The sequence below is a fragment of the Vanessa tameamea genome, chromosome 4, assembly GCF_037043105.1.
Source record: "Vanessa tameamea isolate UH-Manoa-2023 chromosome 4, ilVanTame1 primary haplotype, whole genome shotgun sequence".
In the NCBI taxonomy this organism is placed as follows: Eukaryota; Metazoa; Arthropoda; class Insecta; order Lepidoptera; family Nymphalidae; genus Vanessa; species Vanessa tameamea.
The window spans coordinates 6,555,355-6,578,398 of NC_087312.1; the positions used below are offsets into that span (position 1 = coordinate 6,555,355).

General features: G+C 32.2%; 5 protein-coding genes across 6 annotated transcripts; 2 read left to right on the top strand and 3 right to left on the bottom strand.

Moving 5' to 3' along the window:
- Positions 1 to 1,998: 1,998 nt before the first annotated feature.
- LOC113394599 (endoplasmic reticulum-Golgi intermediate compartment protein 3) lies at positions 1,999 to 6,491 on the top strand. Its single transcript, XM_026631984.2, has 8 exons — positions 1,999 to 2,280; positions 2,348 to 2,506; positions 2,590 to 2,726; positions 2,795 to 2,868; positions 2,976 to 3,141; positions 3,818 to 4,007; positions 5,724 to 5,925; positions 6,008 to 6,491. Exons 1-8 carry the CDS (start codon positions 2,187 to 2,189, stop codon positions 6,141 to 6,143), a joined length of 1,158 nt encoding a protein of 385 aa, XP_026487769.2. The 5' UTR covers positions 1,999 to 2,186; the 3' UTR covers positions 6,144 to 6,491.
- Positions 4,680 to 5,186, bottom strand: LOC113394623 (reactive oxygen species modulator 1). Its single transcript, XM_026632015.2, has 2 exons — positions 4,961 to 5,186; positions 4,680 to 4,875 (listed from the first exon to the last, which is right to left on the bottom strand). The coding sequence occupies exons 1-2, from the start codon at positions 5,089 to 5,091 to the stop codon at positions 4,767 to 4,769; spliced, it is 240 nt and encodes a 79-aa protein (XP_026487800.1). The 5' UTR covers positions 5,092 to 5,186; the 3' UTR covers positions 4,680 to 4,766.
- LOC113394602 (transcription termination factor 3, mitochondrial) lies at positions 5,953 to 7,575 on the bottom strand. Its single transcript, XM_026631989.2, has 3 exons — positions 6,970 to 7,575; positions 6,559 to 6,773; positions 5,953 to 6,436 (listed from the first exon to the last, which is right to left on the bottom strand). The coding sequence occupies exons 1-3, from the start codon at positions 7,494 to 7,496 to the stop codon at positions 6,159 to 6,161; spliced, it is 1,020 nt and encodes a 339-aa protein (XP_026487774.1). The 5' UTR covers positions 7,497 to 7,575; the 3' UTR covers positions 5,953 to 6,158.
- A 962-nt stretch (positions 7,576 to 8,537) lies between these two features.
- LOC113394572 (alanine--tRNA ligase, cytoplasmic) lies at positions 8,538 to 13,018 on the top strand. The gene is made up of 2 exons (XM_026631925.2): positions 8,538 to 8,658; positions 9,990 to 13,018. The coding sequence occupies exon 2, from the start codon at positions 10,002 to 10,004 to the stop codon at positions 12,903 to 12,905; it is 2,904 nt and encodes a 967-aa protein (XP_026487710.2). The 5' UTR covers positions 8,538 to 8,658; positions 9,990 to 10,001; the 3' UTR covers positions 12,906 to 13,018.
- A 741-nt stretch (positions 13,019 to 13,759) lies between these two features.
- LOC113394573 (E3 ubiquitin-protein ligase Su(dx)) lies at positions 13,760 to 22,990 on the bottom strand. 2 transcript variants are annotated; one of them, XM_064220191.1, is made up of 14 exons: positions 22,840 to 22,990; positions 22,594 to 22,675; positions 22,065 to 22,191; positions 21,480 to 21,767; positions 21,147 to 21,388; positions 20,762 to 20,979; positions 19,937 to 20,244; positions 19,484 to 19,686; positions 19,084 to 19,377; positions 18,344 to 18,844; positions 16,040 to 16,135; positions 15,723 to 15,875; positions 14,480 to 14,611; positions 13,760 to 14,167 (listed from the first exon to the last, which is right to left on the bottom strand). In XM_064220191.1, the coding sequence occupies exons 3-14, from the start codon at positions 22,132 to 22,134 to the stop codon at positions 14,030 to 14,032; spliced, it is 2,643 nt and encodes an 880-aa protein (XP_064076261.1). In that variant the 5' UTR covers positions 22,135 to 22,191; positions 22,594 to 22,675; positions 22,840 to 22,990; the 3' UTR covers positions 13,760 to 14,029. The 2 variants fall into 2 exon arrangements, with proteins under 2 accessions (XP_064076261.1, XP_064076263.1); XM_064220193.1 differs by having other exon boundaries at positions 22,869 to 22,985.
- Between the last annotated feature and the right edge of the window lie 54 nt (positions 22,991 to 23,044).

Here is a 23,044-nt window from a genome sequence, read left to right on the forward strand (position 1 = left end):
ATAAAACTTAACGCTAGCCTACAACATGCACGCACCCGTTGATCGATTACCTACACCAGCATAAACCAGCACAAAACCAGATCATTATTTGCACGTGATAAAACACTTAAAAGAGATATGTGCAGGTTGCACTTTCTATGGCTAGCATGTTGTCTCATTTAGAGAAACAACTAGGTGAATACTATTACGTCATGCTACAATGACAATTATGATAACCTTAAAATTAAGCTAAGAGGGCGTCTCTAAACAGGACAAGCATTTTGCTACAAACGACACTTTTCGTATAAAACGATAAATGCGTCAAGCCAGCCAGGATGAACGCAACGCTCTGCAACAGTCGGTCGTGATTCCGGTATTACTGTTTGATGAGAGACATAAATAACGACATCGTAACATGAACCAGCCACAACTCAATACCACTAAGTAAGTACATACACTACGATAGCAACCCGGTAGAAAAAGCGTGAGAATCATTATCATATCTCACTACAATGGCGTCTAAGCCACTATCGCTAAAGCTCTGGACAACAGTAACTTCGTAATGTTCCCTATGATTCAGAAGCTTCTCTTCATGTTGCGCCGACAGAAATACTAGAGCGTACTTTTCCTCTTTGAGGAGGATGATTTTTTTTTTGAGAAACAGCTCTGAACTGTCACGACTAACTATACAGACCTTGAAAAGAATTCATCGTGACGAACTCATCATCTATGTCGTCGGTTGTGTTTTAATTTATATTGTATTTATGTAAAATAATGTTTTTTTTTTGTTTGAGATTTCAAAATAAAAGTTATTACTCGATCCATGTCGTCGTATTGAAAGCGCTAGTAAAATACAAGGATATCGCAACCATCACTTCACCCTGGGAAACCACATCAGACAAACGTGACTTTACTCGAATTATTGCTCACATCTGAAGCCAACCTAACTTTCTCTACTTCAACATCAAAATCCAGACTTGAACTAGAGCAGATTCAGCGGATATGTTCTCGTCAAGGCAGTTTAACCTCCACTGCCGTCTTACACTATTCGGTGCCTGAACTTTCGGCTTCATTGAAAGTTATGAGATATCAAACCATATGCAACATTTGTCTTACAAAGTCTCAGTATCCTCCAGGACTCTCCACGACTCTCCACGACGCGCAAATGCGAGCTTAGAATAGGATCAAATATTGAAACTCCGTTGTGCCGTAAGCAGGTGTTTACAAATCCCTGATTTTATAAAACCAGCCCGATCTCTATCACCCAACACGTGATCCCCACGCTTTTGATTTATCGTTGAAAGCACCTGCAAGGAGCGCTGATGAGAGCTTATTAGGATTGCGAAATCTACGAGAAAGACATAAATTATTATTGGTTCAAAATATAAAGTCATTAATTTTGAACCAATAATAAATTTGTATTATACAATTTTAATGAATTTACACTAATAATTTATTTACAGTATGCCCTTAAAACAATTAAAAATAATCAAATCATCAGCTTTGATTAAAACTTTGATTAAAGTTTTTCATTTGGACTATTATTAATTTCTTTTTTTATAATAAATTAATTATCCATAAAAAGTCGACTAATTTCAATCTATTAACGCTCAATTGACATGATGTTCACCTATGTACTGACTAAAGATCATTGATACTATTTATAGTATCGATAGTTAAGGTGAAAAGTAATGGTTTTTGCAATACTATTGATAGTATCAATAGTATTACTCATGGGCAGCTTACCATACTATCGATAGTATTGACACATGACCATACTATCGATAGACTATCGATAGTAGACTATCGATATTCAACACTAAATTTTGATCCTTGATTTTCTCGTATTAGACACTAACATTTTTTTGTTGCAATATGATACTTGACAGTGACAAAAAAGTCTGATACTTCACACTTCACTTGACAGTTGACATATAGACAACATCAGCATTTCTTCATTCTTATTCCACAAGCGACAAACCATCGAAAAACAGTATAAAATAGCCGAAATTCAGATATTATTACATTAATAAGAAATTTAAGTGCTCTTTATTGGTAATGTTAAACTAAAAAATAAACTGTAATAAACGAAAGTGCATTATTTATATTATATAGAATATAAATCGGCGTAAACAACGTACAATAATTTGTATAGATTATTACAATTTTTCGTACACTAATATTTACCAAAATTTTATGGTATTATCATGGACTCCCAATTTATACATAAATTTAAGCAGTTTGATGCTTATGCTAAAACTTTAGAAGACTTTAGAGTGAAAACAGCCACTGGAGCATTTAGTAAGTATAAATTATTATTGTTTATTTAATATTATTGGAGGATTATTTTAATGTTTTTTTGTTTCAGTTACTATAACGGGTGCAGTTATAATGGTTCTACTAATTCTATCTGAAATGCATACATATTTATCACCTAATATATCAGAAGAATTATTTGTTGATACATCACGTGGACATAAATTAAGAATAAATTTTGACATAATAGTACCAAGGATTTCCTGTGATTGTAAGCATATTGCATTATAAATTTCTAAGTACTATATACATTTTACTCAACAAATTAAATTTGTTAAATTTTCAATCTCATAGATTTGGTATTAGATGCTATGGATTCTTCTGGTGAACAGCATCTTCAAATGGATCACAATATACATAAGAGACGTTTAGATCTGAATGGCACACCTATAGAAGAACCTAAAAAAGAAGAATTTCCAGTCTTGTCACCTGTATGTTTAATTTCTTAACTATGAATTTTACATTTAATTTTAGCTATCATACAATTGACTATTTCTAGGTTAAGCAAAATACTACTAAGACTGCCAAGATCACATGTGGAAGTTGCTTTGGTGCAGCTTTCAATGAAACCCAGTAAGTTTTTTTTATATTGCATTAAATAAGCCATAATTTTATGAAATAATTTTACTTAGCACCCTAAGCATATTATTTCAAGATTAAATACAAACTTTGTTTTAAAGGTGCTGTAATACTTGTGATGATGTCAAAGAAGCCTATAGATTAAGAAGATGGGCATTACCTGACTTGTCAACTATTGAACAATGTAAAGATGATGAATCATTAGATAGAACTAACCTGGCCCTCAAGGAAGGCTGTCAGATTTATGGATACATGGAAGTGAATAGGGTATTATTATATCACCTACTTGATTTCTGCTTTATTGTATTGTAATATTATTTATACAGGGATATCAAGTACGTCTTTATCATGATAATCAAATACATATATCAGAAGTAACAATTTATATAGAGTATGATAATATGAGCATGCGCCACATCAGTAAGATGATTACATTTCATGTTACTCAAGTATTTTGTATCATATTAATAACATCTATTAACTCATACACTACTGCAACAAATTTTAAATATAACTTTAGGGTGGCCCTACATATTCTCTGCCTGCTAGGCGAGTCACCAGCTGTGCTGACTTGAATAAGTGCACCTGCAAGAAGTGAAGCTAGCATTGCTTTAACTCGACTATTAATGTATTAGTAATTTAAGCTATAACTTTGTTTTAGAAAGTTTCCCAGATTCACTCTAATTGAAAGAGAAATAGAACCCAGTTTTACATGTTTTTGTTTGTAGTCAAGTTAACATTGTAACTTTATCAAGGATTACCAACATGTAATTTATTAATAACAAAATATTGCAGAAAAAAATGAGGTTGTTGCTTCAACTTAATTATAAATTAATCACCAGTAATTTTTATTGTGTCAAGTCCTAAAGCTAACTAAAAATAGTTTTCTATGTTTTAATTTGAACAAGATTCAGACACATACATGAATACAATTATATTTCAGGTTGGTGGAAGTTTCCACATAGCACCAGGCAAAAGTTTTACCATAAATCATGTACATGTTCATGATGTCCAACCATTTTCCTCCTCAGTTTTTAACACAACACATATAATAAAGCATTTATCATTTGGAACAGATATAGAGAGTGGCAATACTGCTCCTCTTGATGGTGTAATTGGACAAGCCAATGAAGGTAAGATTTTTAAAGTGTCAAAATTGAATTTTTTAATCAAATTGGTAATGGTTATATTAAGCCACTAAAATTATGCATGTATTCAATGTGCCTGTGACATGTTTATATGAGATATGGTCTACTTAAAGTTAATGTTTTGAAATCAGACATTACTTAAAAGTTGCTTTTTAATTAATGTAATTATTAGCTTTTTAAATTCCATTTCATAAGTTCGAAAGACACTTGAAATTAAATCAATATAAACAATTTATTCTTACAAACATTTTTTCATCTTATCCTCCTGATCCTGCTCTGCAGGTGCTTTGCTACCTATTGCTAAGACTATTCAAATTGACACAGTAGTAAATGTGGTAAATCATAAGTAGGAGTATTATTAAAAAATATTTTTGTATTTTTTTTATTTTACATGTTCAATTTGAGTCTTATTTTATTTTATTCAGTCTATCTGTATTCATTAAAATTACAACAATTCTGCACAACTGTTACTTTTATACATTTCTAATATTCCATAACTTCAAACTTACTAAAAAATACAGGTTGTTTTTGAATGAATAAATTGTTTAAGACATAAATTACATATGCCAACTACATACTTTTATTGTAGTTGGCACATGTAATTACTGAAAGTTTTTAGTTGAGTTGATTCACACGAAAAGAATTTATATAACCATAATCCTAAAAAGAAACTTTATTTATAATTAAACCAATATGCCACTACATTTTAAAGTAATAGTATTTACAATTTGAATTTATAATATATCAACAGCGAATTCCTGTTCCGATTGCCATAAATGTACCAAAAGTTCCACCGCCCTGAAGCATTACTTTGCCAACAGAATGAACTAGTTCACGGCCTCTAGCGCCATATCTGTAATTCAAAAATACTTCATAAATTTTTTATTTACTTTTTATATGACATTTTACTCTAACATAATACTAATTTATATATTAACCTTAAAGCGGTAAATCCGCCGAATAAACCTCCACTTGCCATGCCTACACAAAATCCTATCATAAAACCCATTTTCATTTTATCAAAACAAGTAGGTCCTTGATTTTGATAAAGGCCTCCGGGAACTGGCATGATAAATGCTTTAAAAAGTACAAAATATCTTTACGGAATTCACAGGAATTAGATTTGATCTTACACTAATGCTTATGTCAATGTCAAAAACGTCAAGTTACATCGTCCAATTTTACCAAATAACGTTCCTAACACCTTTAGTTTTATTTTTCCTCGTTAATAAAATAATAGCACCAAATCGTTTCCACTACTTAAATAATACAACACTTAAAAATAAACACTAAATACAAGAAACAGCAATTATTACATTTGTTTTCATAAAAAAAAAACATTGGCCTTGACTTTCCTTAACTTATACTCAGCCGTTCTACTTTAAAAAAGCTGCAAATATACGTACATTAAAACAGTTTTTACTTCAAAAAATGTTGATTAAATTACTAGTCACTTTAAAACATGATGATAAATTAGCGTAATATTGAATTATATATGTTTGTTTATATATTTAAAATAATTATGATAAAAAAATTTAAATTATAGGAATAAGGAAATAGATTTTAAATACTTTTGTAATATTTCCATATATCTTATAATTTCGGATTTGGCCATCCATGATCCATATATACATGAATTCTTCAACCTGTTTTAACATTTAAAAAATTACCTAGCCTATTTTTTTTTTAACCTTGTTGCAGGTGCTGTTATGTTTCAGTATTACTTAAAAATAGTTCCAACCGTGTATGTTAGATTAGATAATACTGTATTACACACTAACCAGTTCTCTGTAACGAGACATCAAAAATCTGTTTCCAATGTTAATACAGAATCTGGAATGCCAGGGGCATTCTTTAGTTATGAACTGTCACCTCTAATGGTGAAATATACTGAAAAAGGAAGGTATGTAGAAACTTAACAAAAATAAACACAATAAAAACAAAGTTTATTAATAATTTAACTTTAATAATATTTTTATTTTCAGGTCAATTGGTCACTTTGCTACAAACATTTGTGCAATAGTTGGAGGTGTTTTCACTGTTGCCGGTATATTTGACACACTATTGTATCACTCTCTTAATGCATTTCATAACAAAATTGTATTGGGCAAAGCAGGCTAAATGATAGATACTAAATCACAAAGTCTTTAAAAACAAATTGAAATCATCAACATTACATTTAGCATAATTTTTACAAAATTCTGAATCTGTGTTTTCAATCAAAGCCTTCAGTGGAATATAATTTTCTTTATTTGCATTATACTGAGCTCTACCAAGGGTCTGCAAAAACATATGACGTTGTTTCACCTTGAAATTTCTACAAAGAAGCACATTAGGATAATGCAATATTGAGCTATGGGGTATCTTAATGACATTATGGAGGTAATTGAATCTTTCCAACAAGGATTTTTGACCTGAAACAAATATTTTAGACTTGTTAAAATTTTTAATAAAGTTTCTGATTATACATACTTTCTTTTCATTTCTCATTTTTATATATAAGTATTTTGACCAAATGAATGAATACATGGCTTACTTGTCATCCATATTTTGGGTTTATTTAGTAGTAAAGCTTTCACCTCTTCATCATTAAAACCCATTTCTTCTTTGACAACAAATGAATTTGTATTGATGTGTTGAATACTATATGTTATTATTTTTGGTTGCTTTGTTGCAAGTAATCTTACTTCATTCCCATTTAAACTAAATTTATTTTGAAAATATCCTAGCCTTTTGTCTATTCTCTCAGTGCTGAAAATCATAAGTTTTTTTACTATATTGAGTATTATTCTCATCCTATTAATTAATTTTATCAATTTTTAATAATTAGTTCATATATTAAATGATTTAATTTTACAATAACTACAACTACAAACTACTGTTATACTACATTAGGTGTAAAAGTTCATTAGAGATATTTTTATTTAAAATTAAATAATACTCTTACCTAAACATTAACCAAAAAGGATTTCTTGCTATTATTTCGTGTATTTGCAAATTACTAAATTTTTTTGATTGTAGGTAATTAATTCTTACTTGAAAGTTTTCTATAGTTTCACATAAGATAAGAGGATTTTTAGTAATATAATTTCCAATATTTTCTGAATCAACGAAATCTTTGATAAAAAATATGTTGTTTTTCATATCTTTTTCAAAATCCATTTTTAATAGTTTGTTTACTATGTGAGGTTTCTTCTCAATCTTGCTAAGATTCACATTTAGTTTAATAAGGTTTTGAAGTGTTTCAGATTTGTTAACATAAGCAGCTATATTAAATGATTCAGGAAAGTATGGAGTTACTTCTGATAAATCTTCACTCACAGATTCGAGCACGGTGTTCTTTTGATCATATTTAACCCCTACTAAAGAATTAGACAAAACTACACTACTAAAATTTCTGCTTATTTTGATGTTAGCATTGTAAGCAATTGTAAATCTAATCAAATGACACAAATCCATTTTTATATTAAACATATTTTTATTCTAACATTAAAATTATTTTATGTAGACTCATAATATATTTGTATTTTTACACTTGAATAAAAAGTGTCAAATCCATAAACAATGTAGAATACTCAAAACTTCAGAAGTCAGAGTGTATCAATTGCGAAAACCCAAATTTCCCATTATTAACAATGTTGCATCAGCATTTTAGCTCACATCCCCACATGCATAGTGGAAATCCTCCCTAGTAATTAAAAAAAACTCCACTATCTCAACCCTATAATAGCGCGATAATTCAAATTAAATTGCCTTAAACTAAATTTAATTATATTATTACAAAATATTTCAATCTTTAAATTTATTTTGGAATCTAACTTAATTTTTATTTTTAAGTAATAGGCTTATATACCCTCAATCCCTCTAAATATTATTCCCCAATATCCACACGTAATTCGCCGCGTTTTGGAGATTTTGCCACGGATCAGCAGCATCGACAATGACAGTCAGTTCATAATATAATCTAAATAAAGAGGTACATTATAATCATTGCTACCAGAAGCTCAATTATTTTTCAACAGAATACTATTAAATACAACTAACGAACAATTTTTGGGAGAGAAGAAAAAAGTTTACAGAGTAACAAAAAAAACTTTTTTTTCTTTATAAAATTTAAAATGTCATCTTTTTTCATTAAGTCTAAAATACATTTTAGGTGCAAAAAAAATTGACATTCACATTATTTTAATATGTATATAGTGGCAATAAAAGAATGCCTTTTAGAATTAAAATATTAAAGAGTTCAATATGAATAGATATTTTTTTAATCTAACAATCAATAGAAAGTATAAAATAAAAAAAGGTAAAAAAATTATAGTATATTTGGTACTTCGTTGAGATAGTATTTTATTAGAAAAAAAAAACTAAAAATATATTTTTTTTAAGGACAGTTAAAGAACTGCTTAAAAAGCAAAAATGTTTAAAATTGATCTCCCCTTGCCAACTTAAAGGAAATATTGAGTTCATGAGTTGTCATTTTATTGCATACTTGTTAAATGTCAACGTTGCACTGAATCTAAAATTTAGACGGAAGACTGAAGTAGTTAGTCTGTGGTGCAATGTGGAGCATGTTTCTAATTGCTCTATCACTGGAGTAACTACACTTTTTCATTTTTTTTCGTTGTGCAAGTACAAGGTAATTGGTGTTTCAATTTATATTTTATAATGAACTATATTTGCATGAATTTACGAGTTCAAGAAATCAAATTTTGCATACACAATTAATTTTATTCGGTCAAAAGGTTACTTACTTTCACTGTATTTGACTGCTCTGATCCATATGGATAATAAAATAATAAATAATTTAATATTTTGTCACCTTTTGAAACATTTGTGACGAAATTAGCACTAGCTTTAAGTTCCTGTTTCTGATTGTGTATACATTAAAATAATATGTGTTAAGATAACCTTTTGTCAATTAATATACTTAATATATTGTATATTCCCTTGAATAAATATTTAAAATTTTTTTGATAAGTCAGGTACGTAATATGGTCCTCATTCAGTTATAATTTTCTATTATTTAAATTAATATATTTTAGTTACTCTTGCTAGTCTCTAAATATTTACCTATTTTTTTAGTAATTTTACTAAAAATATAGATAATTTTTTAAAATATTATATATCAATGAAAAGTAGGCGGCAATTTGTAAACGAAATTATCCTTTTCTCCATAACTATGTGACATTCACTTAAAATTGACCCATATGGTATAATTAATGTAAGATAGGTTTTTATGGTGCAATAGCTATAGGGGTGGGCAGTATTTGAATTAAAAAACTTATTTAGTATTTATGTTATAGTTACTTCTAAAAAAATTTAGTAGTAACTTATTTGAAATATTTATTTCTTAAATATATATTTTACTAAAATACATTTAGCAAAAAGCTGCATTGTAAACAAACTTACTAGTATTCAATTTGTATTGAAATTGTACAATCATCCATAAAAAACGAAATTCCAAGTTTATGTAAGCAATATGTTACTTTTAAGTGTTTAAGTTAAAGTTGTTATGAGCGAAAGTTAATTATGAGGTTTGAAAAAAATAGTTCAAACAAGTGGTCTGAATATGAAATACTTTCAAATACACAATGTCAGTATTTTATAATTCATATTTTCAATACGTTCCAAAGAATATTTGTAATTTGTATTTTAATTTAAGCAAAGTATTATAAAATACATGCTTTGCTTAAGTCTGTTACCTAGCTCTGGTAATACCATATTTATGCACAAAAAATAAGTTATTTGTATAAAATTAATTAGACAAATTACTTATTTTGTCATTCAGTAGTGTAATATGATTTTTCTTGAAGAATAGATAGAGAATAGACATCTAATAATAACAAAATTTAAAAAAGTGTTTTTATGTTACCACATATTGAAGCAATGACTTCAATTTAATTTTAAATATTTTCGTTTCCAACTAAAAATTTTAAAAATTAACAATAACATTCTTTATATTTCTAGATCAACGCCATAATGAATACTTCAATGACTGGAAGTGAAATAAGAAAAGCTTTTATAGATTTTTTCATCAATAAAGGCCATAAGTATGTTCACTCTTCATCTACAATTCCTTTGGATGATCCTACCTTACTTTTTACAAATGCTGGCATGAATCAATTTAAACCCATATTTTTAGGATCAGTAGATCCCAACTCTGATATGGCTCAATATGTAAGAGTTGTAAATACTCAAAAATGTATAAGGGCTGGTGGAAAACACAATGATTTAGATGATGTAGGAAAAGATGTATATCATCACACATTTTTTGAAATGATGGGAAATTGGTCTTTTGGTGACTATTTTAAAAACGAAATATGTGCATGGGCTTGGGAACTTCTAACGCAAGTATATAAGCTTCCAGGTGATAGATTATATGTAACATATTTTGGGGGAGATGAGTCATCTGGTCTGGAACCAGATTTAGAATGCAAGAACATTTGGTTAAATTTAGGAGTTCCAGAATCGCACATTTTACCGGGGAATATGAAAGACAACTTTTGGGAAATGGGTGAAACAGGACCTTGTGGACCATGCTCTGAATTACATTATGATCGGATCGGTGGAAGAGATGCTGCTCATCTTGTTAATATGGATGATCCTGATGTGCTCGAAATTTGGAACTTGGTTTTCATTCAATTTAATAGAGAAACTGATGGATCATTAAAGTTATTGCCCAAAAGGCACATTGACTGTGGATTGGGATTAGAAAGATTAGTTTCTGTAATTCAAAATAAAAGAGCAAATTATGATACTGATTTCTTCATGCCTATTTTTAAAGCCATTGAAAATGGCACTAAAGTAAGACCTTATACCGGTAAAGTAGGTTCTGATGACACGGATGGTATTGATATGGCTTACCGTGTACTAGCTGACCATGCAAGAACATTAACAATTGCATTATCTGATGGTGGTCACCCAGATAATACCGGCAGAGGTTATGTACTCCGTAGAATTTTAAGAAGAGCAGTAAGATTTGCATCAGAAAAACTAAATGCCAAACCAGGATTTTTCGCTTCATTGGTACATACTGTTGTAGTACTACTTGGTGATGTGTTTCCTGAAATTAAAAAAGATCCAGAATCAATTGTTCAAATTATTAATGAAGAAGAAATTCAGTTTTTGAAAACATTAAGTCGAGGTCGGAATTTGCTTAACAGAACAATAGAGAAACTTGGTGATTCTAAATCTGTACCTGGAGATGTTGCTTGGCGTATGTATGATACTTATGGCTTTCCAATTGATTTAACACAATTAATGTGTGAAGAAAATAATCTGGTTATTGACATGGAAGGTTATGAAAAAGCAAAAAAAGAATCTCAATTATCATCACAAGGAAAAACTTTAGGCCAGGAAGATTTATTGGCATTAGATATACATGCTATTAGTCATTTACAGGAAAGTGGAGTGCCCGTCACAGATGATTCCCCTAAATATAATTATGTTCCATCTTCCACTGATAAAGATGCTGAATATAAGTTTGCACCATGCTCTGCAAAAATTTTGTCATTACGCAGTAACAAACAATTCGTAAATGAGGTCAGTAGTGGCCAGGAATGTGGTGTTATTTTAGACAAAACAAATTTCTACGCTGAGCAGGGTGGGCAAATATTTGATGAAGGCTATATGGTAAAGTCTGACGATGACAGTGTAGAATTTACAGTCACTAATGTTCAGGTAAAGGGTGGTTATGTTCTTCATATAGGTAAAATTGAAGGTACACTTAAAGTTGGAGATACAGTTACACTGCATATAGACACAGAAAGACGGAGATTAGTTATGAACAATCATACAGGAACACATATACTTAATAATGTTTTAAGAAAAGTGCTTGGAAACGATTCTGATCAAAGAGGATCTCTTGTGATGCCAGATCGCCTTAGATTTGATTTTACTAATAAAGGTCCCATGACTGTTAAACAAATAAAAGACACAGAAGACGAAATAAAATCAATTATAAGTGATAACAAGCGTGTTTACGCAAAACACACCAGTTTGAGTGAGGCTAAAAAAATAAAAGGACTTCGTGCCATGTTCGATGAACACTACCCAGATCCAGTCCGTGTGGTTTCAGTTGGCATTTCAGTTGATGAGTTGGAAAAAAATCCAGATGCATCAACTGGTTTTGAAACTTCCGTCGAATTTTGTGGTGGTTCTCACTTACATCAAACTGGACATATTGGTGAATATGTTATCGTAAGTGAAGAAGGAATTGCAAAAGGTATTCGCAGAATTGTAGCATTAACTGGGCCTGAAGCATTGAAAGCTATTAATAAAATGAGCATTCTGGAAAATGAAGTAAATAACATTGCTAATTTCATAAAAGAACAAGGTGAAAATATTAATCACAAGGAAATTGTAAAAAAAATTGTTGACCTTACAAATGATGTCTCTCAGGCCCAGATATCTTATTGGAAGAAAGAAGAGCTACGAACTATGCTTAAGAATTTAAAGAAACAATTAGATGACAAAGAAAGAGCTGCTAAAGCAATGACTATCAATTTAGTAATTGAAAAAGCGAAGGAATTATGTTTGGGGGATAAATCGTCGGAAATAATCATAGAAGAGCTAAAGGCGTATAGTAATACAAAAGCATTAGATGCTGCCTTAAAACAAGTAAAGCAGTTACAGCCTAATTCAGCTGCAATGTTTTTCTCTGTTGATGAGGACTCAAATAAAATTTTCTGTTTGGTAGCTGTACCTAAAAATCTTATTGAAAAAGGCTTACTAGCATCTGAGTGGATTCAATCCATTGTACCCATTATTGGTGGTAAAGGTGGTGGTAAGGCAGAGTCTGCTCAAGCCTCTGGAAACAATATCAGGGCTTTAGATGAAGCTATTAAAAAGGCACGCGAATTTGCTACTTCTAAATTGTATTAATTAAAAATGCAGTTTAATTTTGTTATTTATTTCTTTTTATAGTAAAAAAATTGTATCTTTATTGCTACACTTATGATTGGCAGTGATTTTAGAAATACGCTTTCGTAAAATAATCGCCTTTTATTTGTAAATTAGCAGAAATAAAACTTATTGAAACTAAATTTAACTTTTATTTGAGATGCAAACTGTATATTGCTTTTCGAATTTTAAACATCATCTTTAAAGTAATAAAAATAACCATACTATATATTAAATTTATACACAATATATTTTATATATATATTAAAAAAATAACTGAATATGAATTTTTTATATATTATTTTTCATTATTTTTCCTATAACTTCTGTTCTTTGCGACCTACCCATATGCGCTACACTATAAATACTTTTTCATAAAATCTTATACCATCATCGTTATTTTAAACAACAATGTATGTTTATATCAGCATTGCAGAACTATCGATAGTATTGATAGCTCTTCGTGAACAATACTATCGATAGTATCGATAGTTTTGGACTATCGATAGTTTAAGTTAAAAGTAATACTATTGCTCATGGGGAGCTATCGATTATATCGGTAATATATCGACAGTATTGACACGTGACAGTACTATCGATACTATATCTAACACCTTAACTATCGATAGTCTATTGATAGTGGACTATCGATATGCAACACTAGTTTACATCAGATATAAGTATAGTATATATAAAAGGCCAAGGGACAGTATGTTTTCGTATATTGAAAAAAAGATATGTGGACATGCTATTCTGCTTATAAAAGTTGTATTATATGTATACAACTCTTTTAGTACACTGTGATAAATAATAATATCAAAAAAGAATAAGACAAATTACATTTCAAAGATTTTTATTGAACTTTATAGACGAACTTTATAAATATAGTTCAAACAAAATATATCTTATATAACTGACATAATACACTAAAAGATATCTACACAATAAAATTATTGTTTAATAAACAAATATTCATACAAGTATTTGGTTGGTCTTTTTACGACGGCACCAATTCCAATTGAACAAAACCTCTCATGGAGGTTGGTGCATTTAAATTAAAGTATTAATAATTTACAATATTCTACTAGTGCTACTAGCAAAATCTATTACTCTTGACCAAATCCTTCCGTTTCTTCGATCGCATAGTTCAATTTCTCACACAACTGTTCGTAACTTTTATAAGGCGGTAGGTCAAGGCGATTGAAGCATGTGTGTGACCTCGGTAGCCATGTGTCTTTTCCGACCTATATTATTAAAGAATAAAAATAATTCGTAGTTAGTATTATTAATATATAAAAAAATTCAATAATGCTTACTAGTAACCAACTAAAAATGTTCAATTTTAAAAACCAAACCGAATTGGCAGGCTATTAATAATGTAGTTTATATTATTATGTAAGGATATATTGCAAGTTCAGGTTGTGATTATTGTATTGTTTATCACCTCTTCATAGTGAAATTTAATGTAGAGTTTAAATTTATACCTTACATTGATATGTATATTTTATTAAGGTAAGGTATAAATTTAAAGTTAATCTTCTTCCAGACCTCCTTACCTTTTCTATACAGAAGCGTTGAGGTCCATTAGAACCCATAAGCTCAGCAAATCCACCAACTGGCACTCGACAAGTTCCTGTAACGAATTGCAGCAATCTTGCCCGTTTTTCGTTGTCCATTTGTCGCACAAACTGAAATTATGCACAGAGTATCAGTAACCATTCCCCTGTTTAGAGAAATAAATTTTATGAAGCTATGAAAATTAAAAATGACTAGCACGAGAAGACATTTTATATTCACTGTCAACAGTTAAATCATATATAGAAATACATACAAACAATACATTCAGAGGCGAGGAAATGACAACTTTGCCAAATACTAAACTCCGGATTTCTCCAAGAATTTCTTAGCTAAAAACTTTTTTACTTTATGTTTTAAGACAAACTCAGGCCCTAGGGATTTTAAACTTTAAAAGGTACTTAATATATTTAGCCAATTCCACACACAGATTTTAAGGTAAAAAACAACTGTGACCTTAAATTTGCATGACATTATTGATCGAGATCTAATAATAATCTAAGATATTAGTATAAAAAAATAGTTTTCAATGTCGACGAAGTTTTTTGTCGGAGTTTGCCAACCTTATAACTTCGACAGCGACACTGGCGGGAACTTAATGGGTATTAGTAGTTAAGTGGAAAAGTTATGTAGCATAAATAAGTTATAACAGTACTATTATTATAGAATATTATTATCGTACAGTTGCTCTACCTTCCGCTTCTATTGGAATTAGGTGTATGTACTAGAATTTTATATACAGTATTTTTTTTTTGAATGCCTCGTAGTAGCTATATATAAAGTCACAGATCCTGAGAATCTGGTTTCAACCCAGGTCGGGCCGATAAAAACTTATTGGGTTTTTCTGTCGAAAAAAATCTCAGTGACAGCCCGAAGTCGGAAGTGTGAATATTCCTCGGAAGTCGTTAGTTTGCGCCCCAATTCTATGCCGCCGTGTCGGATTTACCGCCCTATCGGATGATGAATGACGAAGCAGAGTGAACTGTGTTGACGCACTGACTTGGGCACTATAATATATCCTGCATAGTTGGCTCGTTTCCCTTGAAGATTGACTGGTGTGACCAAAATCGGTCACACGACATCATCATCACTATTAGTTTTATTAAGAATTTAAAAAAAATGTCATTATACATAAAAAAAATATTTTTACACTAGTATTATAAACTAAAGTTATGAAGTTTTGTGTAATATCTATCTACAGATTTTATAAAGAGTAATGCCAACCTGCCAGAACCAAGCGACCTGCTTGCTGGTGCGCGTGTAGTGGCGGTAGATGGTGTTCCGCTGCCAGTCGTCCACGTCCACCTCCTGCATGCCGCACAGCATCAGCTCCAGCTCGCGCTCGTCGAAGTACTTCAACCACTCCAACGGTACCACCTGCAAATTTCAATGACATCATCACATCGTTGATGAGAAACTCTATAATTGTACTCTTTAGAAACACTTGGCATCATAATAATGTGTATACGATTAATTGCTGTATCGAGTGTGTCGTATCAAACGTAAATTAAATTTAAAACTTATATAATAAACTAGAATACCTCGTTAAAACCGTCAAGAAAAGCGATCGTTTGTTCTTCAATTCCTCGAGTCATACGCCATTGTGTAACTAATTGTAAATATTGCTCTTTATTAGCCTGAAAGAAAACAAATTTTACCTTGAATATTAAAAAAAACACGACGAAGAATTAATACCCGTGCCACTCGGATTGTAAAGGATCTAACAATACACCATACATCTAAACATGTTAAAGCATTTAAGTGATAATGACAAACATACACATGTACATACATTGGAATCGTCACGTTACTATTCAATTAAATATATAACTACGACTTGATAAAAATGTATATTCAACGAGAATAACTCAGTAGTTACTATTCTTCTAAAACGAAATTACAGCATGAATGACAATTAAATGTATATGTTACCGTAAGATTACAAACATCGTTAGATTACAATCTATCTCGCCAGATTGTCAACTGTCGAAATATTGTGAACTGCAATTTGACGCATTATTTTTCGCTATATTATAATCTATCGAAGTTACAATTTGTCCCGCGTCAAATTGTCAACTGTCGAAAGCTCTTCCTGATTGGCCGGTCTTATTGTAAGAGCGACCAATCATATGTCACCGTTATTATTCGGTAGCTTACAACCTATCGAAGTAAATTTCAGTTAAATTATAAAAACTCTAACCTAACCTAACCGAAATATTATGAACTATCGAAATTGTTTATATTTTACTGCAAATTGAATAAACGTTCACAATCTATTGACAGTTTTCAATTGCGCGAAATAGATTATAATCTAACGGTATTTGCAATTTTACGGTGAAATAATATGGCGGATGCCGGGAAGGCGGGGGCACATAACGTTCAACCAATCAGCGCGCGACATGCATTCCGTTCTACGCCAGTTCACAATTTGACCGCTTCCCATCGATAGATTGCAATATAGCGAAAAATAATGCGTTAAATTGCAATCATATTTCACGGTTCACAATATTTCGACAGTTTACAATCTGACGAGATAAATTGTAATCTACCGATGTTTGTAATCTTACGGTGACATATAAATATTACCGTAAAATTATATTATTAATTATATGTTAATTAACGTTAGATTATAAAGTAGCACGCGAGTAACTGTAAATTGAAAGATTGTGAACTTGATTAAACTTACAATAGAACGTATGCAATTTTGATAGTTTATGATCTTTCGGTTAGGTTAGGTTAGTTTTTCTGCGTGGAGGGCCGTAGCCTCTTTCTGTGAAACCGTCATGGTCTAAAGACGAACAAAGGAGTGGAAACGACGTATATGTCGTCTCGGCTCGGCCCTCTCACCTTCGATACCTGGGGCTTAAAAATTAGAGCGTAGCCCTGGGGTCGCGCGTGTACTATTTAAGGCGGCCCAGAGGAGCGAAGCTAAGTACGGGACGGGACGCGGGTTTCTATATTAACACGATCCCGTAGTCTTTCCGAACCGTACCGAACACGGACAACATAGTGGTTATAGTAGGTAAAAACCCGAATAAGGGGCCGCGTATCGTTCTGAACGTTCCTATTGCGTGAAAAAACAAATTAAACTTTTTATAATTTAACTTATATTAATTTCGATAGATCTACCGAAAGCTGTGTGTTTCGGTTCCCAAGCTTTCGAAAGTTTAAAGTCTCTCTCGACAGATTTTATGAAGATATATTGTTTGTAGATATCATATCAACATATTTTTTACATTTCATTAATTAAATGTTACAGAAAAGTCTAGTTAAAGTTAATGCATTTGTTTTGAAGCTAAAACAACATAAAATTTGTTAAGGTTCAATCATTCGAATGTTTACAAATTTAATATCTCTTTAGATAAAGTAATTTCTAATGTGATAGCAATAAACCCAATTTAGTAATATTATCTTAATTTTTTTTTAATATTTAGAAGAATTAATTTTTGGGTTTATGTTTACTACAATAATATATAAAAAAATTGAGAAAAGGTTAAAAACAGTCAATTGAATAAGGATGAATTTATCAATGATAGCCATAGCATTTGATTAGGACCAAATTAATTAAATTACAAGATAAATTTATAATTATTAAATTTAACACCTAATAATAAATATAAATATTTGTATAAACTTTGTTATAATCGCTATCACCGGATGTTTGCCGAGATCACGAGCATGATTCAGACATCAGTTATGATCATTGGTAAACCCCAGTAATATATAAATATTATTATGGTAAATGTTTACAGACATTAATGAAATTGTTTAAGTGATGCAAACATTTTTCACGATCCAATGGCTTAATTTAATTTGACGAGTTATCTATTATGTAAGAAACATACCTCTGTAACACGTTCTTTATCACCCGACGGTTTTAATTCATGATGTATCACTTGTCCTAAAACTTCGAAATCTACACTAAACCACATTTCAAGGCCACACTCGTCGATATTGTTGTCTTTAATCCAAACTAACGAGTTATAAAATTCTGGATCAATTGATTCTATATCTTTCATTGTCAGTTTTTTGTTTAACATTCTCTTATAGAAAGGCATAGTGAAACCGGAATATATAAATCTTCCATGGTACAGAGCCATTGCAATAAATCTTCCTATGAATTTAAAATAAAGTAAGTGATCTGGGTTAACATAACTGGCTGGATTAATTTGAAGACTATAATTATTTTTGTTTGCATATTCAAAAAGGCAGTACATTGGATTGAGAACTTCGTGGGATAGTAAGAAAAACCATTCACGGCTAACTCCTCCGTAATCTAATCCTTCTTCTCCGCGGAATATTATATACAATCGTCTCCGAAGTTCGTATGCAGGTAGCCTCATGATCTGAAGAGTAAAGAAATAAAAAAATATATAGTATCTAACTTGGACAATTGAAGGTATTTACAATGACAGTGGGGCAAAATTAACAAAGTAAATTATCAGTTTTGAATATCTCGCTAGATGATATACAATTACGCACATTTAAATGAGTCCAACTGATAAGCCGGCTGTTGATTAACAACTGATAAAATCTAGAGCTTTGTATGTCATGTTTACGTTAGATGATTAAACGATAAATTTACCTGATGATACGAATCTTCGAAAAGTGTCTGCCGCGATAGCGTAATTTTTATGTGACTGGGTAAAGCGTTGCTCTGGCATAGGTATCTAAATTGACTAAGTTTCCATCTGAAGGAGCGTTCGTAGGCTCTGGGTACGCCGTAGGCCCCTTGGGGACCCTTCGGCGCGCCCGGCCTAGGGTCCTGGAATGTGGTGGTGCGCGTGTTGTGGTCAACGAAGTATCGCGTGCCCTCCTCTGTGAACCTTATCTCCCAACCGGGGGGGAGAGCCTCCTCTAGCGCGCTGATTTCTTGTCCCTAAAAATATTTTGTCCTTTATGTTCTACCATACTACACTGTAGAGATACATGTAATCTTCGCACGTAACACAAGTTCACCTCACACGTGCAGGTTGCGACTGTACCTGGGTGCGCGGGTCTTCCCACTGCGTGGTACGATTCTTGTGGTTTACGAAGTACACTCGGCCGTCGGGCTGCACGCGGCGCTCCCAGCCGGCCGGCAGCGCGCCCAGCGCCTCGTCCGCCGCGCCCGCGCCCGCGCCCGTCGCGCCCGCCGCGCTCGGCGCCGCGCTGGGCGCTGCGGGCGGGCCGCTCGCGCCACTTCCGCCTGATTTCATATTTTGTAATTTTAGTTTAGCCATTTGCGTCCGTTTGTTCAAGTTGATATTCTTCCATTCTTTACAATAAAGTGGTTCTTTTTTGATTAACTGTCAAATTTTTTTTGTTTAATCACGAAATTTTAACCCTAGTCTTCGATGAGATGTAAATTTGAGGACATAAATGTGCCGACTGACACGTATACAATACTGAAACTTCAATTCGAATACTGAAGTATAGTTTGTAAACAGTGATCCTACTTGGGGGCGGGTCGTGGTCCGCGTCGAGAGGCTCGGGCAGGAGCAGCGGCTGCGAGTGAGGAGCGTGCGGGCGCGGCGGCGGGAAGAGGAAGCGCTGGTTGCCCTGCGCCACTACGTGGCGACGCTCGCCGCGCCAGTGCTGGAAGCGCGCCAGACGCTCCGTGTCGGGCCGCTGCCAGGTGGTGGTGCGCGTGTTGTGGTCCACGTAGTACACCCGGCCGCGCGCGTCGCGCCGCACCTCCCAGCCCGGCGGCAGTGGCTGCGGCCGCTCCCAGGACGTCGACCGCGTGTTGTGGTCCACATAGTACCTATGAATATTTGCAAAGTTTTTGTTTTTTTCGTCATTGAACAAGGTTAACATAACATAACCGCTTTTTTGATGTCTTAAGTTGGATTAAAACATTCGCGCGAATGACGAAAGACAAGTCCAGGAACGAGCACGAATATTTAAAGAGCCTCTTTTCATTCCCTTTCGACTTGATTTCGTAGCAAACGCCCCATTAAGCAAAATATGAAATTGGACCAGATGAAGATTAAGTTAATATGATGAATATTTCGAGCATAACCAGACTAAAGTATAGTCAGTAATTTGGATCCAAAGTATGCTCATCATATGAAAATGCAATAATATGTTAAAAGCTTCGATTAGCCTATCAGAACTAATGGGGTCACCAGTGAATGATTTAAAATAAAGAAAAACTACTTGATAGCTATTAAATTATATTAAACATTAAGGTAAAAACTTAATTTAAATTAGAATAAATAGATTACATATTTATTTATATAGACATAGATTCATAGAAAAATGTCTGGTAAATATCCTACCGTCTCCCATAAACATCGTAACGCATTTCCCATCCTGGTGGGAGAGGTTCCTCGGCAGTGGGAGCGGCCGTCGCCGAGGGGGTAGCGGCGGGGGCGGGCGCGAGGTGCGTAGCGACGGGCGCGACGGGCGGCTCATCCTGCCGCGAGGGGCCAGCGCCACTCTCCAACGCGCTCACGGACACGGCGCCATTGCTCAGTGGAGGCGGACCCGGCGGGGGCTATAATATTTAGAATTTTTAGCATAATACACTAATTGAAAATGAGTAATTGACAGTAAAACTATCATAATTAGTTTTTCTCAATTATAAATTGGTGCACAAATCACCTTTGCACAAAAAGTTTCATTTAATACAAGTTTTATCATAGTAAAAATATTTATACATACACGCAATGCTCGAAGATGCACCACAGACCTCTGGTTTTCTAAATTATTTCTTATTCTAAACCTGCATCGAACACCTTCACTAAGGGGGCTTTGGGAATTACTAGTTTCTCCTAATGCTTCATGTGACTGATTTAAAATGGATGGGTCAATTCTTAAGCCATCTAAGAGCAACACTAACTCAGCTGCCTTCACTTCTGTGTTCCCATTAGAAGCATTATCCTGAGAAACACTCTTCATCAAATCTAAAATAAAGCAGCAATATTAGACTTACACAAATTTATTTCAACGTAAAAACTGTATACTAACAAAATGATGTTTTAACTTCATGTTTACCAATACTTAATTCCACATTTTCACATTTTCCATTGATATAAAGAAGAATTTTTAAGAAATTTATTTTTTTCTCGCCAATAATGTGATCTTTTCGAAAACTGTGGTGGTCTGCCAGTCGCAATACTAGTTGAGATAGAGGTGTAACCAAAACTGTAAATTCTTCCTTCCATTTTGGATGCAATGTATTTTTTATGACCTCAGTTCTTCTTGAAATATTATCATCTATTATAAGTTGCAAATAGGGATTTGGTTTAAAAAGTCCAGAATTACGGATACTAGCTGATTCGACTGAAATACGAAATAGATTTAATTAGAATGATATGTTTTTGCATATTTTGTTAATTTTAGGGATGATTAATTAATTCTTATGAAACATGACTCAACAAATTACTGAATTTAGTATTTTATCATTCTGTATATTTGCATCCAATCTTATATATCAATTGGTTCTTGTATAGATAAAAACAATTGACTCATATATAAATAAAAAACAAAATATAGCACAGTATTCAAAATACTCATACTTCAAGACACAAAATTTAATAATTTAAGCCAGAAAGAACAAATAGTTATTCAAATACTTACCAGTTAAACTCAGCTGATGATATGTTGATAGAGAAATTGGAGCAGTAAGTGTTGTAATGCTTTCTGTCATAGTGATATGATTATATCATAATGTTTTCTGGACAATTAACTTTTCCACATTATAAATCTGTAAGTAATTGGACAGTCATTATTATAATTTTCTAACATATTATATTGTACAGTACTGTGAGTTGTTACTTTAACAAACCTATTTGTTAAAGTAACAACTCACAGTACTGTACCATTATATCATTTAAAGTATAAAAACAAGAAGTGATAAGTTGTTGTTTCAATTGATAATTAAAGACAAACTGATTTCAATTTCATTATATCAACTATATAGTATTTAAAAATACGTCACAATCAGTAATATTGATTATGAATAATCTGCTGAATAATTTTATTAAGCACTTAACTCCACGTAATAAACATTCACAAACAATAAATTTCTTAGATTTTTTACAAACTAATATTACGGTACTACTTGATCACGAGAGCCAACTTTATAATTAAATTAATAAATATTTACCAATTTTGAGTAAAGCCGATGTATGCAATTTTTTCCGATTAGGTCATTATCGTTTTTCCTTATCTTTCTGAAGAAGTTAAGACTGAAAGGAAATAGACTTTAGAATCAGTTGTCACTACACAATAGTCAAGTTTGTCAAAAACAATGAACTGTTTTATTTTGTAAATATGATGTTTCGTCAAACAACTAAGCTGTAATTATAAACAAAATAACACTGAAATTTATTAGTCACAAGTTAGTAATTACCTACTGGATATACTTTTTAAGCAACTTACTAGCACCAACAAAACAGATTACTAATTTCTTATTTCACAGATTAACTTTGTATGCTATACATATTCACTTTATTGTGTTAATTTCGACTCAAAACCTCAAAAGTGCTATGAGCTCACAGATAAAACAAACACAACATATTCATGCGGGCTTAGAAGAGATTTAATTTTATTTTACA

Coding starts and splice junctions, on each gene's coding strand:
- LOC113394599 (XM_026631984.2), top strand. CDS start 2,187: ATGGACTCCCAATTTATACATAAATTTAAGCAGTTTGATGCTTATGCT. Junction 2,507..2,589: donor ACCAAGGATTTCCTGTGATT/GTAAGCATATTG, acceptor TCAATCTCATAG/ATTTGGTATTAGATGCTATG. Junction 2,869..2,975: donor GCAGCTTTCAATGAAACCCA/GTAAGTTTTTTT, acceptor TTTGTTTTAAAG/GTGCTGTAATACTTGTGATG.
- LOC113394573 (XM_064220191.1), bottom strand. CDS start 22,134: ATGACAGAAAGCATTACAACACTTACTGCTCCAATTTCTCTATCAACA. Junction 20,980..21,146: donor TGCATCTTCGAGCATTGCGT/GTATGTATAAAT, acceptor TAAATATTATAG/CCCCCGCCGGGTCCGCCTCC. Junction 14,612..15,722: donor AGGTCGCTTGGTTCTGGCAG/GTTGGCATTACT, acceptor GCATAATTTCAG/TTTGTGCGACAAATGGACAA.
- LOC113394572 (XM_026631925.2), top strand. CDS start 10,002: ATGAATACTTCAATGACTGGAAGTGAAATAAGAAAAGCTTTTATAGAT.
- LOC113394602 (XM_026631989.2), bottom strand. CDS start 7,496: ATGTTTAATATAAAAATGGATTTGTGTCATTTGATTAGATTTACAATT. Junction 6,774..6,969: donor CCTTTTTGGTTAATGTTTAG/GTAAGAGTATTA, acceptor TATGATTTTCAG/CACTGAGAGAATAGACAAAA. Junction 6,437..6,558: donor ACCCAAAATATGGATGACAA/GTAAGCCATGTA, acceptor TATTTGTTTCAG/GTCAAAAATCCTTGTTGGAA.
- LOC113394623 (XM_026632015.2), bottom strand. CDS start 5,091: ATGCCAGTTCCCGGAGGCCTTTATCAAAATCAAGGACCTACTTGTTTT. Junction 4,876..4,960: donor GGCGGATTTACCGCTTTAAG/GTTAATATATAA, acceptor TTTGAATTACAG/ATATGGCGCTAGAGGCCGTG.